The following is a 16,447-nucleotide window of genomic DNA, read 5'->3' on the forward strand; positions in this document are numbered from 1 at the left end:
TAGCCATCTGGTTTTTTTTATTATTATTATTATACATATGTATACACTGTCTCATTTTAACTAAAAATTAAAACGTGAAAATACAGACTTTTAACTCTTCTATAGCAAAGCTTTTGAAGAATTTGTTACATTTAAATTTAGTGCTTTTCACCCCCATTTCCTTTAGATTATATAATGAAGAAAATTGAAGAGACGGGATCATATGTAGAGCCTGAAATTAAGAGGAAAGTACAGCAGAAACGGCACTGTAGTACTTACCAGCTGTCTCCTCTGTCCCCTGCCTCAAAGAAGTGTTTGACCCATTTAGAGGTAGGTCAAGAAGTTGCTCTTTTTACTAATCATACAGTATTTATGTTACTACTACTTAAAAATCTAATCTTATGACTGTAGTGTGAGAGTGTGGTCACATGGTGTAAGTTGGAGGACTATGACTAGCCTTTGGGAGTTGGCTCTTTCACACTGGATCCGCAGGATCAGACTCAGGCCATCAGGCAATTTCACCAGCCATTCACAGTGCCTCTATTCTCCTTACATCCTAGGTGTTCTTTTATCATAAAACTCAAAGAAACTTAGAAAAGTTATCTAAGCAAATGTTTATGGCTTAAGTAGACCATTTTCTACCTGTCCTAAATACAGAGTGGAAGAGATGGCCCAGTTACTAAAAACATGTGCCAAACAAGCCTGAGGACCTGAGTTCAAATCCTCAGTGCCAGGTGTGATACTCATCTGCAATACTCTTAGGGTGAGATGGGAGGCAGAGACAGGAGAATCCAGTACCACCAGGATGCTTTGTCTCAGAGTAGAAAGCAGGGACCGAAACTCAAGGTTGTCCTTGGCCCTGTTACGTTCATTCTTCTCTCTTTCCCTTACTCCTTCACTTTTCACACCTACCTCTTTCTTCTCCCTCTCCCTAATATCATCTTACTCAACTCCTCCTTTTTCTTTCTCTCTTTCTCCTCTCAACTTTCTCCCTCTCTCTTTCCCCCATACACACTGTTACACACAAAGAAAAATTTTCAATTAAAAAAAAAACTAATTTGGATCTAGAGAGAAAGCTCAGTGAGTTAAGATGTACTGCTGTTAGAAAGGACCTAAGATCACCCGAGCACCCACATTAGGCAGCTCACAAGCATCTACAGGAACCTACACTTATACCTGCACACACTGCCCAGCATATACATAATTTAGAAATCAATTAAACCTTCCAGGGAATATTGATTTTAAACTTACTATCTGTTCCACAAAACTCAGACTTCTTTTTTTTCCCTCCCTCCTTTTTTTCTGTGAACCTAGGACTTTGGCATGTTGGGCAGGCACCTGATCACTGACTTACAGCCTCATTCAGATTTCACATAAACTGTGGGTTTAGGCTTCATTTAAGGATTATGTGTTGCATTTATTTGCCACAACTCTTTAGACTATTTCTGTCTGGAATAATTCCATCAATTTCTTCGTTGTTTGTTTTTTTGTTTGTTTGTTTCAGATAGGGCCTCACTCTAGCTCTGGCTGCCCTGGAATTCACCAGGCTGGTCTTGAGCTAAGAGAGATCCACCTATCTCTCTGCCACCTAAGTGCTGGGATTAACGGTGTGCATGATTACTCCCAGCAATTACAGTAATTTTTGGTTTTTTGAGGCAGGGTTTCTCTATGTAGCCTTCGTTGTCCTGGACTTGCTTTTGTAGACCAGGCTGGCCTTGAACTCACAGATATCCACCTGCCTCTGCTAGGTTTAAAGGCCTGGTAGGCTAATTGTTGGTGTGGATAGGGAAAAGGTGAATTCTGGATCTGATAATAGAGTAGCAAATGTTATTTCTCCAGCCCTTACTTAATTATTCATGAGCATGTGGGTTCTTATTTTACTTGAGTTACAGTCTTTACCTTTCATATATTTGGAAGCTCAGTAAATACCTCCTATTGTGTGTAGACCATTCCTGTAAGCTGGTCCCTGGTGCTTTGACGCACCGCCATCATTCTTTGAGGGCTTCATTGTTTGGGATAACAAGGCAGTCTAGATTTACTTGTTTTGTTTTGTTTTTTATCTCTTATGTATCTCTCTAGGAAGTCATTGTTCCCTTTATATGCAGGGAGGCATTTATTTGGGCTCTAATTATATTCATCAATAGTGAGTTTTTATTTGTATTCTCTGTCATTACACAGGGCTAGGAAATACACATATATGTGTGAGTTCATTTCACCGTTTTATCTTTTTGCCCTTTGTAGAATTGTAGTTGTTTTTGGCGATAGAATTCTGACTTCCACTAGGTACAATGCTCACCTATAATTGCAGCACTTGGGAGGCAGAGGCAGGTAGATCTATGAGTTCAAGGCCGGCCTGGTTTACAAAGCAAGTCCAAGATAGCCAGGGCTACACAGAGAAATCTCGTCTTGGGGAAACCTTGACTCCCGTTAACCCTGCTAGATTTATGCATTTTCTCTGTTCTCCCCTATAGACTACTCTCCTGGTTTGCCTGCCTAGGTTGACTCAGGCCATACTAGTGTGTCCTGAAAGAAGGGAGGCGGTTGGGGGAGCTGGGTCGGAGTTGGAAAGCTCCTTCTCAGCACATCATCCTTCCTTACTGCGCTGCCAGCTCACAGGCCTCAGCACTATTTCAGAACTGCTTTATGTCTAAAGACCTTTGACTCCATTTCTGTGCCAGTCGATCCTGTTTTCACTTAGAGTGAGAAAAATTATACAGTCTCTTTGTAATCTTTAATATACTAGCAAGATTAATAGTTCATCTTTTCATTTAAGACTGCAAGACTCCACAATGCACTACTTTAAAGAAAATAGTATCGTTGAATTTAATGTAATTAAACATCTTTTGGATACATAATAAAAATGACATTGTCTGAGACAGGCTTGTTTTTATTAAGGTTTTTCTTGTATAAAGTCTTGGACATAGTATGCAACACTAAATTTATAGTGTTTTCTTGTTGCAGTTTTGAGGATCAAACTTTATGCTTAAAGGACCTTACCATCAAATCCTCTAACCCTATAATTTGAAGTTATTTACCTTTGTTATTTTTTTTTTCCTGACCAAATGGGACAAAAACAGGTTTTAATCAGATTTTTTCAGAAAGAAATTACAATTAACAAAGTTTTTATATTCGTGAAAAACCTTTTATTTTACGCTGTACATGTTAAAATTGCATCACTCATCAGCAGAGAAAGGCAAGAGGATTGCCCACGTACAAGATCAACCTGGTGTACACTGATTTCCAGTGTAACTAGTGCTTTGTAGTAAAACTTTCTCTCAGAAAATCAAAAATCGTGAAAGGAAGATAAGGAGGTGGCATACATATATGTATATACATATATACCTTAGTGAAACTATTTCGTTTTTAGTAGTTTCATTTGAATTTGGGTTTCCATGATGGTAGAGATAGAAACCAGGGCTTAGCTTAATCCCCAGCTGTGTGACTTTGCAGATGGGGCAAGTATATGTGCATGCATGCCTGTGTGTCACCTTCTTGTCTGCCTTACTTTGTAACCTAGACTAGCCTTAATTAAACTCCATCCTTCCCCAGCCTTGAAAATGCTGTGCTTACATTTATATGTCACTATTCCTTGCTTGAAATTCTTTATTTTCTTTCTAATGTTTATTTTAAACTTTAATTATGGGTATGTGTCTGTGTGTATGAACTTGTGAGTCAGGTGCCCTCAGAGGCCAGAGGTGTCAGATTCCCAGAAAGCTGGAGGTTATAGGCTGTTTAGAGCTATATGAGAACTGAGCTAAGGACCTCTACAAGAGAAACATGTACTCTTCACCACTAAGCCATGGCTTGACAGTCATCTCTAGTTTTTATCATTAAAACTTCAGTGTCTGATTCAGTTCATGGATTGCATTTTGTTTCTAATTGCTGCAATTAATTTTATGATATGTATGTCTTAGCTGATGAAATACTTACTATGTTTTAGTATCATTTCTCTAGAAAGAATAACTGGAATGCTGTTTTCCCAAGCTCTTCATTTAAATATGCTTTGTTTACCTTTATTGTAGATGGTTAGGTGAAACCAAGTACTTGGGTGTTTCTGTTTGTTTGTTTGTTTGTTTGTTTGTGGTACTGAGAATCAAACCTCCATTACATGCAACACAGTGTCTCTACCATTCCCAACTCTTTCTGTTTTGATTCTTAAGGTTAAAAATCAGCTTATATCACTAACTGCTTGACAGGATGGCCTTGAAATTTTTTCTAGCATTCTGATTCTGACCACCCCCACATCCCCCACCCCACCCCCCAAATAACATGACTTTCTCAGAATCTTAGGGAGGCCATGATAGAGATGATGAAAAAACAATTTTGAGACTTTTAAAAGGAGCTTTTTAGTGCCACCATAAATATCAAAGTCTTTCTTTTGTGGTTTTTGTTTTGTTTTGTTTTGTTTTTGGGGACATAAGGTTTCTGAACAGCCTGAACCTTGCCCAAAATGTGGAAAAGAAAAAGAAAATCAGACCAAATGCCAAAGTTGTGGTATTGTTTTTCATAATGATTTACAAAGAAATTGCCAACAAGCTGGAACTCTGAATGAATCTACTGGACCATTACTAAGAACATCAATTCATCAGAACTCTGGAGGACAGAAGTCACAAAACACAGGATTGACAGTTAAAAAGTTTTATGGGAACAGTGCGGAAGAAATTCCACCTGATATTTTGCTGTCCTGTGATGCTAGCAGACACAATTACATACAGACCAGTGGGAAAGTCATTTTACCCGGAGGAAAAATACCTAAAATTACAAACCCGAAAGAACAAAAGACAAGTGTGTCAGATCTAAATGATCCAAGTAAGTATCCTCTTCTTGTTTTCTCCTTTCCCTCCGGAATCTCAAAACCTATGGGCTCCAGTGCCTCCTGCCTTTGCTCCTCAGCGTCTGAGGTCCAGGTGTGCACTGCCACACGTAGAATAGCTGTATTCTTAAATGATTAATACCCGGTATTTTTATTGTGTCTTTAACAAATAATCATAGATCAATACAATATTTGAGACATAGAAAGGAGTCAGTGGAAATTAGTTCTCTTACCACAATGCAAAAATAGTGTGTGAACAGTTTAAAGCCATGTTAAAGAAAGTGCACCCACAATTTACAAGTTAGTAGGTACCAATTACTGTGATAGTATTTTACATACCCTTTTTTCCTTGCCACAATTCTGTGAAATAGATACCATGGTTGTTTCTGATTTCATAGAGGAGAGAAATTCGATCAAATAATCAGCTTTGAAAATAATAGAAGGTCAGTAGTTTTTGTAAAACTGGATAACAAAATCAAAGAGATAAATTAATATTTCTAGAATGATGGCCCTCAGGGGCTTGTACATTACTCAGTATTAATTGAACATGTATATGTGGGATACTAAAAAGAAAGCTGCCCCTGTAAGTGCATACATACATCATGCTTCCTTTACCCACCTCCCTGTTAAGGTTACTTACAGAAGTAAGTAACGCACAGGCAGCTGTATTGCCAGAATATCTTTCGCTAACTTTTTACTGTTATGCAAGAACACCTTAAAGTGTATGCATTGGGGCTGGAGAGATGGCTCAGAGGTTAAGAGCACCGGCTGCTCTTCCAAAGGTCCTGAGTTCAATTCCCAGAAACCACATGGTAGCTCACAACCGTCTATAATGTGATCTGATGCTTTCTTCTGGCTTACAGGTGTACATTCAGGCAGAAGACTGTACACATAATAAATAAATAAATCTTTTTTTTTAAAGTGTGTGCATCAACCTAGGGTATTTTTAATGTTTTTCAGTGTGAAGCATAGTTTTAGCTTCTAGAATATAGCACTGAGCAAGACATTATGCCAGCTGTTAGAGTTGCAAGTGGCTTACAACAAAGAGTGATACAACATTGAAATCAGGAGTAACTGTCTGTCTCTGTGCTTACATTAGTTTAGGTTATCTATCAAAAAGTGATTTTCAAGCTAATATTTTATGACAAAACATGAAGAGTTTTGAAGGTCGAGAGAGTAGTTGGCAAATTCTTGCTAGTGTTCCTGGAGTGAGGAATTGGGATCTACTCCATGCATAGTGTGAATGGCTCCAGGATTATGATACAGGGGCAGATTTGATAAGGTATAGTAATGAGCACAAGATCTAAGAGCAACTTGTCATTACAGTTCTCTTCTTCATATTTAAAAGCAAGATTTACTGAACATTATTGGTACAGTTACTCCTCAGGACCAGTTATAATTTTAGTGTTTTCTATTATAAGGTAAATTATTTGGCCAGAAATTTTAAATGTATATTATTCTGAACATAATTTGTATATTTTCAAATCATAAGTTGTAACTCTGAAATAGACCTGTGGATAGTTCTTGTGAGTTACTGATGTAGATGTGTGGCCTAGTGACTATATCATGTTTTATTTTTTCTTTGGTAATACTAGAGATTTTAACCCAGGGCCTCATGCATGCTAGGTTAGTGCTCTACTGCTGAGTTGTATCCCCAACCCTGGTAGTGGTGATTATAGAAGCTCTGAGCATAAAGAGTTGATTTCATATTTGCCGAATATTTTTGAAAAGATTATGAATCACTACTTCTTTTTTTTTTTTTACCTTTTATGAGATAGAGTAGATATACACATTTTAAAATATCTACCTGTCTGTCTATCTATTTATTTATTTTAGTGGAGTCACTTCTTGCCTTGCAATTCTACATGAATTCCAGTGACCAGACCCAGGGCACTGGACTTGTGCAGCTAGTGATTTCACATGCTCAGCCATTTCATGGGTTCCTCCTTCATTTGCTTTTATTGATCTGATATGGAGAAGATCTAAAACAAATTTAGTATATTTCCCAGCTCAGTTTTTAGCTCACAGAAATGAAATATAAATGTAAATTTTTTTCATGTAAAATTTGAATTTTCTTTATGATTTTAGTCATTTTGTCCAGTGATGATGATGAAGATGAAAGGACTAGCAGAAGAGAGAGCATCTCCCCGCTGCCTGCTGACTCAGCGTGTTCTTCCCCAGCACCATCTACTGGAAAAGTAGAAGCTGCACTGAATGCAAATATAAGCAGAACAGAGCAAGAGCCTAGAAGCAATCAAGCAGAGTCAGAATTAAATACAGTTGTCATCCCAAGAAAAGCAAGAATGAAGGACCAGGTATGTTGAGATTAAGGTTTTTCCTTTGGAGTATTACCTCTGTTTTAGAAGAGTAATTTGTCAGGGACAGCAGAAGATGGCTTTTTTATTAATTCGTGCTCAAATGCTGTTAAAAATTTGTCTTAGAAGACCATAGAACCAAATGTTATTAAGAGTGAGTGAATAGGGCAGGTGAGATGGCTCTACGCGTAAAGATGCTTGCTGACAAACCTAATACCTAATACTCTAATTTCAGTATCCAAGACCTCCATGATGGAAAGAGTAAAAGCAACTCCTAGAAATTGTCCTCTGACTTCCATGTGCTTTGGTATTTTATGTATAATCTCCAAAAATAAATAAATGCTTTAAAAAAGTAAATAACTAAAACTGAGGATTAAAGAAAAAAAAAAACAAAGAATAAAGAGTACCAGATGTAACCAATCTTTTGACATTGTAAGGTGACAATCACTGTGAGGTGATGGTCTTTATCACATAAACTACAGAGTTCATCCCTGAGACCTGAGCCGTTGAATTGTTATAAATCTCACACTGTTTTAAGTAAGTTGATGATTGTGTTCATAGCTGTTGTTGGCTGTACAAACACACATCAGAGCATAAGTTGGATGTGTTGTCAGATGTAAACTACTACACTAAAAAGTATAAATTGGAAGCTGGGCATGGTGGCACACACCTTTAATCCTAGCACTCAGGGGGCAGAGGCAAAGGCAGGCGGATCTCTGTGAGTTTGAGGCCAGCCTTGTCTACAAAGCAAGTACAGGACTGCCAGGACTACATACAGCGACCCTGTCTCTAAACTGCCCCCAGCCCCCAAAATAGTAAGGAAGTACTTACTAAAGAAAATGAAATATAACTAGTTACTAAGTTTTAAAAATTACTACAAAGTAGTGCGGTAAGAATATAAGGGAAGAGGAGGGCACTTTTCTGTTTTGGCAGTAGGAAAGAAAGCTGTGGCTTTTAGGGAAAGAGATTTTAAAAAACCGCATATCTTAAATATTTTAATATGTTTCATTTGACCCTATAGAGTCCTTTTCAAAGGATTTCTTCCTTCTTTCCCAAGATGTGAAGTATTTATACAAGATTGTTAGTGAGCACTGTGCCTCATGGCTGTAGTCCTAACACTTGATGAGCCGAAGCAGAATTGCTGCACGTTTGACTGGGACTGCTTTGGGATACAGTGAGTTCTTAGCCAACCTTGCCTACAAAGTGAGACCCTGTCTCTAGAAACAGAACAAAATAGAAACCAGACAACAGCAAGACACCATTAGTAATGAGAAAAATCACTGTTCACTAATACATGGATGGCTAGACCAGTGCCACCAACTGAAGATAAAAATTAGAGCTAAGTCAACATATATTACTCTTTAGAGAGGCTAACAAGATACAGGAATATATAAATTTATAAAATGAACATTGTCTTAAGCAGAGAAAAACAGCTTTACTACGGAAATGAGAAAAAACTGTCATCTTAAGAAATGAGAAACAGCAAAAACAACTCAGGATTACTTTTCAAAATGGATTAGTATTTATACAATCTTAGTGCCTTTCTAAGCATGACAACACAAGCAAAATAAGTAGCAGAATTATAGGTGCATTTTACTAAAGAGAGATTCAAATCAGTATATGGAACATGAACAGGATTTGCTAGGTTAATGTGAGAAGAAATAGCATCAGCTGACAGATCTTGTCAGTTGATTCTTTAAAAGAAATGAAAGGTCTAAGCAAGGGAGATTATTAACATGCCTGCCACCGAGCCAGATGACCTGAGTTCGATCTTTAGTACCTGTGTAGACAATCAAGTGTGGATTATAATCCAGCACTGGAGAGGCAGGCATGGGTGCACCCCTGAGTTTACTAGCCAGTCAGCCTTACCCAGTCAGAGAGCCCCCTAGTTCCCAGTGAGACACTAATACATGCTGACATAAAGATGCTTGCCCACTGGTGCTCACACAAGTGCGAGAGCACTGAAAATGAAAAAAGTCAGATGGTAATTGGTTGATGAATGCTGATTGCCAAAGGTTTTTTTTTTTTTTAACTGTTGTAGTGCTCCAGTGGTGGTTACAAGATGGGCTGTTAGGCTTGTAAATTAGTATAACTTCCCTGGAGGGCTGTTGAGCAGTAACTGCACACAGGAACCAGACTCCAGAAATACTTGTTGGAGATATTTTGTTTTGGGGACAGACTGGGAATATGTACAGCATAGAAGAGTTGAGTTAAATGATGGTTTTGATGGGACACTTGACCAGAAGGCTTCTGTTTCTCATTTCAGCGGTGCTCTATAGCCGGGTCTTTCAGGTGCCTTCCTTTTAGGATTGTACTGGAAACAGCACTTAAGTTATCTATCATCAGTAAACAGAATAGCTCTCATTTGAAAAATGAACAAAGTATAAAAACAAAACCAAACCAAAGCAAACATGTCCAAGATGCATTTTTAAAAAAGGGTCTTTGTGTCATTTTAATAATTTAGGAAAATACTCATAATAAACAGTTTCTTAGCCCGAGAAGTCAGTGTATAAAACTATATATATCTATATGGTGTAGTATATATTTTCTTGGAGGATCCTGGACATGTCAGGTCTATGATGGAGTCTCACTTTCTAGCCCCATCTGCCCTCAAACTCACATTATAGCCCAAGCTAGCCTTAAGTTCTCAGATGTACTTCTGCATTAGCTGAAATTACAGACATGGAAGAAGCCTGGTTCAGGCTCACTTCAGTTATGGTAATGGTCTCTAGCTCCATCCATGATGTTACAAATGATAGCACTTCATGTTTCTCTCTGTCTGAGAAGTACTTCAGTGTGTCTGTTTGCCATGTCTGTTTCATCCAGCCATTGAAGTGCACTTAAGTTATTTCTCTTAGAGTAGTGTGGTAGCCATGGGAGTATGACTATCTCTTTGGTTGGCTGGTTTCATGTAATTCTGATAGTAGCATTAGTTTTATTCTATTTTTAATTTTTGGAAAAATATATCAGTTCTATAATGGTCATAGTAATTTACAGTGTCCCTTTTTTCTGCATCCTTGCCATCAGCTGTTGTCCATTTTTCTGTTGCTTATTTGAGATACTTTGTTAGGTATATTGCTTGCCAATTTCTTCTCATGTCTTTTAGACGTTTTTGTGGATTTTTTTGTGCTTTCATGTCATGTATAAAATGTCTGTTGCCATTTCATCATTGAGAAATCCATTGTATTTGTCTGCACATGTTTTATTGTTTTGAGGTTGTATAGTAAGTATGTCTTTTATCCATTTAGAAATGATTTTTATATATAGTCAGAGATGGGAGGATTTTTAGTATTTATTTAAGAATATTTTTAATTTTTTAAAAATATACGAGTGTTTTGCATACATGTATATCTGTGCATCACTGACCACCAGATTCCCACCCACCATGTGGGTACTGCGAATTGAACTTAGGTCCTCCAAAACAGCAGCAACTGCTCTTAAGCTATGAACCATCTCTGCTTGTTGATACTGCATTTTTCCTGCATTTTTTGTGGAAAAAGACTGTCTTTTCTCTAGTGTATATTCTTAGCCCCTGGGGCTGGAGAGGTGGCTCAGAGGTTAAGAGCATTGCCTGCTCTTGCAGAGGTCCTGAGCTCAATTCCCAGCAACCACATAGTGGCTCACAACCATCTATAATGAGATCTCATATCCTCTTCTTGCCTGCAGGAGTACATGCAGACAGAACACCATATACATAATAAATAAATAAATATTTTAAAAAGCGATATGTTACCTGAGGCAGGGCACTTGAGGTGCCGAGACAAGACAGTCCCGAGTAGAAGGGCATCAGAGACTACATGAAAACTCAGTTTCAAAAAACCAAAACACGGACTGGAATGATAGCTTCACTGTTAAAGATTAAAACTCATGAGAGTTCAGTTCCAGCACCCATAACAATTAAATCCATCTCTCAAGCTTTCCCTAGTTTCCTATAGTATAGCTGTATATACATGTATACATCTATATATACACACACTTATTCATTAAAACGAAACAAAATATTTTAAAAATCATTTGCCTGTAGAAGCATGAATTTAATTTACTTCCAGTTCTTTAAAAATTCTGTTCCATTGGTCTATGTTCTGTTGGCTGGCCTACTGTACTACCATGCTGTTTTGATTACTATGGCTTTAGAGTATATTTTGAAGTCCGATGATAGTTCTGTTCTTCTTAAGATTACTGTAGTATTCGGGGATGTTTTTTCTTTTGTCTTTGTGATTGCATAGTTGCATATAACAGTTAAGATTTGTTTTGCATATTTTAATAATAAAGCTTCTGTACGAATCTAAGATGCCTTTTCCTCTGTATGTCTTTAGTTTCTTTCTCATAGATATAATTAATATCTTTTCCTAATTTTATGCCTAGAAATTTTATTTTCTTTTAGCCACTGTTTTTTTGGTTTGTTTGTTTCTTTGTTGTAGTTCAAATAATTGGCTGTAGGTGTATGGCAACACTATTGATTTTATTGGTTTATTTCATACCCTGGGACTCTGAATTGCTTATACTGATATTTTGGGGTGCTGTGTGAGGGACTGTGTACATTCACTGCTTTCAGCGTGTGTTTTGTCTATGGCAGACCCCAGAAGTATTTCAGGATGTCAATGGGACTACGGCCTGTCCTGTATAATGTACCTAGCTTTTGTTGTTCAGTTGGTTGGCTTGGATATGTTTTCTTAATTTTCTATCTAGAACATGTTTTATTCTTTGATGGTAATATAATTAATTGTGGGCTACAGAAAAATTAAAGTCTGAAGTACTCCAAAGAGCAAAACTTCTTAGGTGGTTTTGGATTTGGAATTTTGAAATTATCGATGCTTAGCCAGTAAAATTTATGCAAATATTCCAAAATCTGAAACACTTCTGATAGCACACATTCAGATAAGGTATATGCAGCTTATATAAACACAATTAAATTCAATTGTAATTATAAACATATAAAATATTGTTTATATTGCCACTTGCATTTGTGAGTGTGAGTATGGATTCATTCAGGCATTTATTAGACATTTATTTATTTAATGTGGAACAGGTGCATCTCCCACAATGCAGGTGTGAGGGTCAGAGGACAGCTGACAGAGTCAGTTCTTTGCTTTATCCATGTAAGTTGTGGGGGTTTAACTCAGGTCACAGGCCTGAAGTAAGTGTCTGTACCTACTGAGCCATATTACTAGTTCTAGTACAAGCAATCTGTGTGAATATATAAAATACCCTTTTTAAATATTAATATTCTCTTGAACATTTTCTTTCTAAAGAAAGCAAGACAAAACAGGCCTCAAGTTCCACCACTGTCATTCATGACTAGCATCTGTTCATCGTGTCTGTGCGTCAGCAGCCACCTCTGATCTGCTCTGGGCACACTTCCCCTCTCAAGACAGGATTTCTCTGTGTAGCCCTGGCTATCCTGGAACTCATTCTGTAGGGCAGGCTGTCCTCAAACTTAGAGATCTTCCTGTCTCTGCCTTCCAAGTGCTAGGATTAAAGGAGTGTGCTACTACTGCCTCGTGAATAGAGATATTCTTAGTCTTCATTACTGTTCATTTTAGGAAACAGAAGCTTAAGGAAGTTACTGACTTTTGCAAAATCATTAATTTGTATTTTGGCTGTGATTTAAACAAAGCTAGTGTAATTTCAGTTTTGACCACCGTGTTTGAATTTCAAGTCATAACTTGATAATTCTGTTACCTCTCACATTGAGGAAGGACAGTCAACTAGTGACATTTCTCATATTGGGTCTTTGTGCATGTGTGTTTGGTTTGCAGTCCTGTTACAGTTTTTACTATGTGAAATTTTTCTTTTTCTTTTCAGCTTGGCAATGCCATCAGCACACCTCTAAAGCGTCGTAAAATAAACACTCATGTAACTTCAGTTCACACTATGTCTATAAACCCAAACTTTGGCAGTGTCATTTTAAACTGCCGCAGTATACGAGTTGGAGCACTCTTCCGACTCTTGGTGGAGCCTGTAATTGTAAGTACTTTCTTAAGCTGTGGCTGTATTGCTAACAAGAATCACATGCAACTGACAGTAGTTTTAAAGTGGGTTGAATCATTGAAGTTAATCAAATATCAAAATTACTTAAAGATTTCAGATTGCTTTAAGAGTCTATACACTCATTTATATATTGCACATTACAAACTGGGACATAAGAACACACAATGTAACATTCAAAGTAATGTTAGACTCATTGTAGGAGATGCGTGTGACTCTTACTCATACCTACAGTTCAGGCCTGTCAGCGTTTTACTCTACAGGTTGGGTACCCCATTCCAAAAACTCAAGATCCTCTGAAGTCTGAAACTTAAGAGAGCTGACAGGAACTTAAAGGTTTTGTATGGCTGGATATGGTGGTATATACTCTGAGCCAGCCAGATATGCTGGTATGTACTCCCAGCCATTTTGGAGGTTGGGCGTGGTGGCGTGGTTCAATGCAAGCAAACAGAATAGGCCAGCTTTGATACTAGATGAGGGGGCACATTCGTCAGTCTCGAATTGAAGGTTGAGTTGGCCTTACGGCTGGAGCTCAGTGGTGGGCCTCAGGGTTAGCCGGCTCAGCGTTGTATTCAGGCACCAGTGGTGGCTGGCAGACATGAGTAAAGTTTTAGATTTTGGAGCATTAAAAATTTTTATTTTCTGATCAGACATGTTTAAATATTAAAGCCTTAAGTAATTATTCCACATGAACATCTCCAAAATGTGAACCCTATTCAGCCCTCACCATTTTAGAATTTTGGATATGGAGTACTTGGTCTGTGTTTACTTTTCATGTACCTGATTAGTACTATTAATATTGGTACCTCTTACTCGTCAGTGCATTTCTGATTCTCTAACTCCAATACCTGCAAGATAACTTGATGCAGGTCTTAATGACAAGTTGAAGTAATTACAAAATTAAACCATTTTATAATCACCAGTAAATGATTTAGGGAAAGACTGTCAGTAAAAAAAAATCTACACACTTTAAGTATCTTTGCTTGAATTGCTTAGTTACAAATGGATAAACAAAAACAGTGCAAAAGCCTAGCAATCACTACTGAGGCAGGTGATAAAGTTTAACATGATCGGTGGGGTAGCCGGACATTTGTGGGAGGAAAGTGTGGGTCTCAGCACATCGTCATCCATGGGCTCCTTTTACTGAAAATGTATGGCCTGGATTTGGAGATGAGAAAACACCCCTCTAGCAGAGTGCATGTTTTATACAAGTAGAATCCATAAAAGCCATATCATGAAAAATAGGCAAGTTTGTAGTGTAGAGTAGACACAATTGATATATGCTATGTAATATTAACAGTAATAAAGTTAAAACAAGTAAAAAAAATTACACGTTAAAACAAAGATTGAATAATTGTAAGCATTTACAGAAATTTAAGTTTAAACTGTGTTAAGGAAGCTCATCTTGGTCTCTTAGATGTGCTCATGGTGTTTTAGTTATATAGTAAAATGTTCCGTTTTTAAAATAGTCATGCCAAAGGTATGAAGTAATGAGTGCTCCCTGCTTTGTGCCTCTCCCCCTTTTTTCAAAGTAAAAATGAAATGTATAAAGTAATATAGTAGATATTGAAAATAAAATGAATCTAAGAAAGGGTTGTTAGGTAGGTATTCATTGTAGTATTCTCTGTTATAAAAGTTCAAAATATATGAGGTGGGTTTTTTGTTTTGTTTTTGTTTTTTAAGGGTGGATATTTTCATCTTAGATTTAATCACCTGCTATGTGGCTCAGTTTTTCTGCCCTTTGTCTACTTATGGATGGTATATGCCAGTTAGAGTGTGTGGAACAAAATCTCAATAGGTCTGTCAATACTAATTTGCCTTTTTGTTTTTAAAGTTTTCTTTAGAGTCAATCAAGATACATCTAGATGGTAAGCTTTTTTAAATTTGTTCATTTATTAAAGCTTTATCTAAACTGATCCATTCTTAAAGTTATAAATACTTGTAGAATTTGTTAATTAGTTAACATTTTTTTGTTTGTTTGTTTTTGGTTTTTCAAGACAGGGTTTCTCTGTGTAGCCTTGGCTGTCCTGGACTCACTTTGTAGACCAGGCTGGCTTCAACCTTACAGTGATCCACCTGCCTCTGCCTCCCGAGTGCTGGGATTAAAGGCGTGCGCCACCTCTCCCCGACTCTAGTTAACACATCTTATAAAGAGCTTCATGTGATTTCATTCTGCAGTGTAACAAAGCCTAATACTTTAGAGTCTCTTTTATTTGGAAAAAATATGTTTATAAATGCAGTTTTTGTCTTTGTTTGTTTTTGGTTTTCTGAGACAGGGTTTCTCTTGTAGTCCTGGCTGTCCTGGGCTTGTTTTGTAGATCATGCTGGCCTCGAATGCACAGCTCTGCCTTCCTCTGCCTCCTGAATGCTGGTATTAAAAGTGTGAGCCACCACGTAAGAATAGTATAGAGCATGGTAAATGTTAATTTTATGTTTGTATTTTCTCTAGTTTGGGTTAGCTTTCTTTAAAATTTACTGCTTTTTATTTCTCTTTTCCCTCTAGGACCAGAAAATGATCCTATAGAAATTATTTTAAATACCTCTGACCTAACTAAGTGTGAGTGGTGCAATGTCTGGAAATTGCCAGTAGTGTTTCTCCAAGCAGTGCCACCTATTTATCAGAAGCTGAGCATGCAGCTGCAGATGAATAAAGAAGATAAAGTTTGGAATGGCTGTAAAGGAATTAACAGGTTAACAAGTAAGTTTGCAGACACATTACAGTTGAGACAGATGGCCTGCTGAATAGCAGAATAGGAATGTTTGGAAAAATAGAGGGTTTTATATTTTGGTAGCATTTTTGGGTAACACTGCCCGTTTTCCAATATTTACTGTGTGTCCCCCTTGTACCAGAGCTTATTGGTTAGCACCTTTCTTATCTCTGTGTGCATGTACAGACGGAGAAGCCAGCGATCACCCTCAGGTGTTGTCTGGCGTTTTGAGACAGGGCTTTTCACTGCCCTGAGATTTACCCTGTAGGCTGTGCTGCTGGGTATGCAGGCAGGGGCCTGCCTGTCTCCATCTCCCAGCACTGGGATTATAAGCTTATGCCACCATGCCCAGCTTTTTTAATGTGGGTTTTGGGAATGAAAGTGAGGTTCTTTCTTATGCTTGGGTGGTAAGCACTTTACTGACTCAATTGTCTCCCCAATTCTCTTTTGGCTCTTTCTTTTCTATCTTTTTTCTTTTTCTTTTTCATTTTTCTTTTTCTTTTTAAGAGTGTTTCAGTATTAACTGTGTAGCCCAGGCTTTCCACAATCTCTTGCCAATCATCCTGCCTCCACTTTACAAGTGCTGGAATGAAAGGCATCAGTTGCCGTACCCATCACTTGTTGGTATGCTTTAAAATTGTCTA

General features: G+C 37.6%; 1 protein-coding gene across 1 annotated transcript in view; it reads left to right on the forward strand.

Moving 5' to 3' along the window:
• The window catches only part of Senp6 (SUMO specific peptidase 6), an 82,894-nt gene that overhangs the window by 40,543 nt on the left and 25,904 nt on the right, over nucleotides 1-16,447 (forward strand). Inside the window, exons 8-13 of the mRNA XM_051140589.1 lie at nucleotides 167-309; nucleotides 4,401-4,788; nucleotides 6,881-7,107; nucleotides 12,913-13,074; nucleotides 14,930-14,963; nucleotides 15,599-15,793. Coding sequence (XP_050996546.1) covers nucleotides 167-309; nucleotides 4,401-4,788; nucleotides 6,881-7,107; nucleotides 12,913-13,074; nucleotides 14,930-14,963; nucleotides 15,599-15,793 — 1,149 coding nt within the window. The remainder of the gene's footprint in view (nucleotides 1-166; nucleotides 310-4,400; nucleotides 4,789-6,880; nucleotides 7,108-12,912; nucleotides 13,075-14,929; nucleotides 14,964-15,598; nucleotides 15,794-16,447) is intronic.

This window comes from Acomys russatus, chromosome 32 (assembly GCF_903995435.1).
Source record: "Acomys russatus chromosome 32, mAcoRus1.1, whole genome shotgun sequence".
NCBI lineage: Eukaryota > Metazoa > Chordata > Mammalia > Rodentia > Muridae > Acomys > Acomys russatus.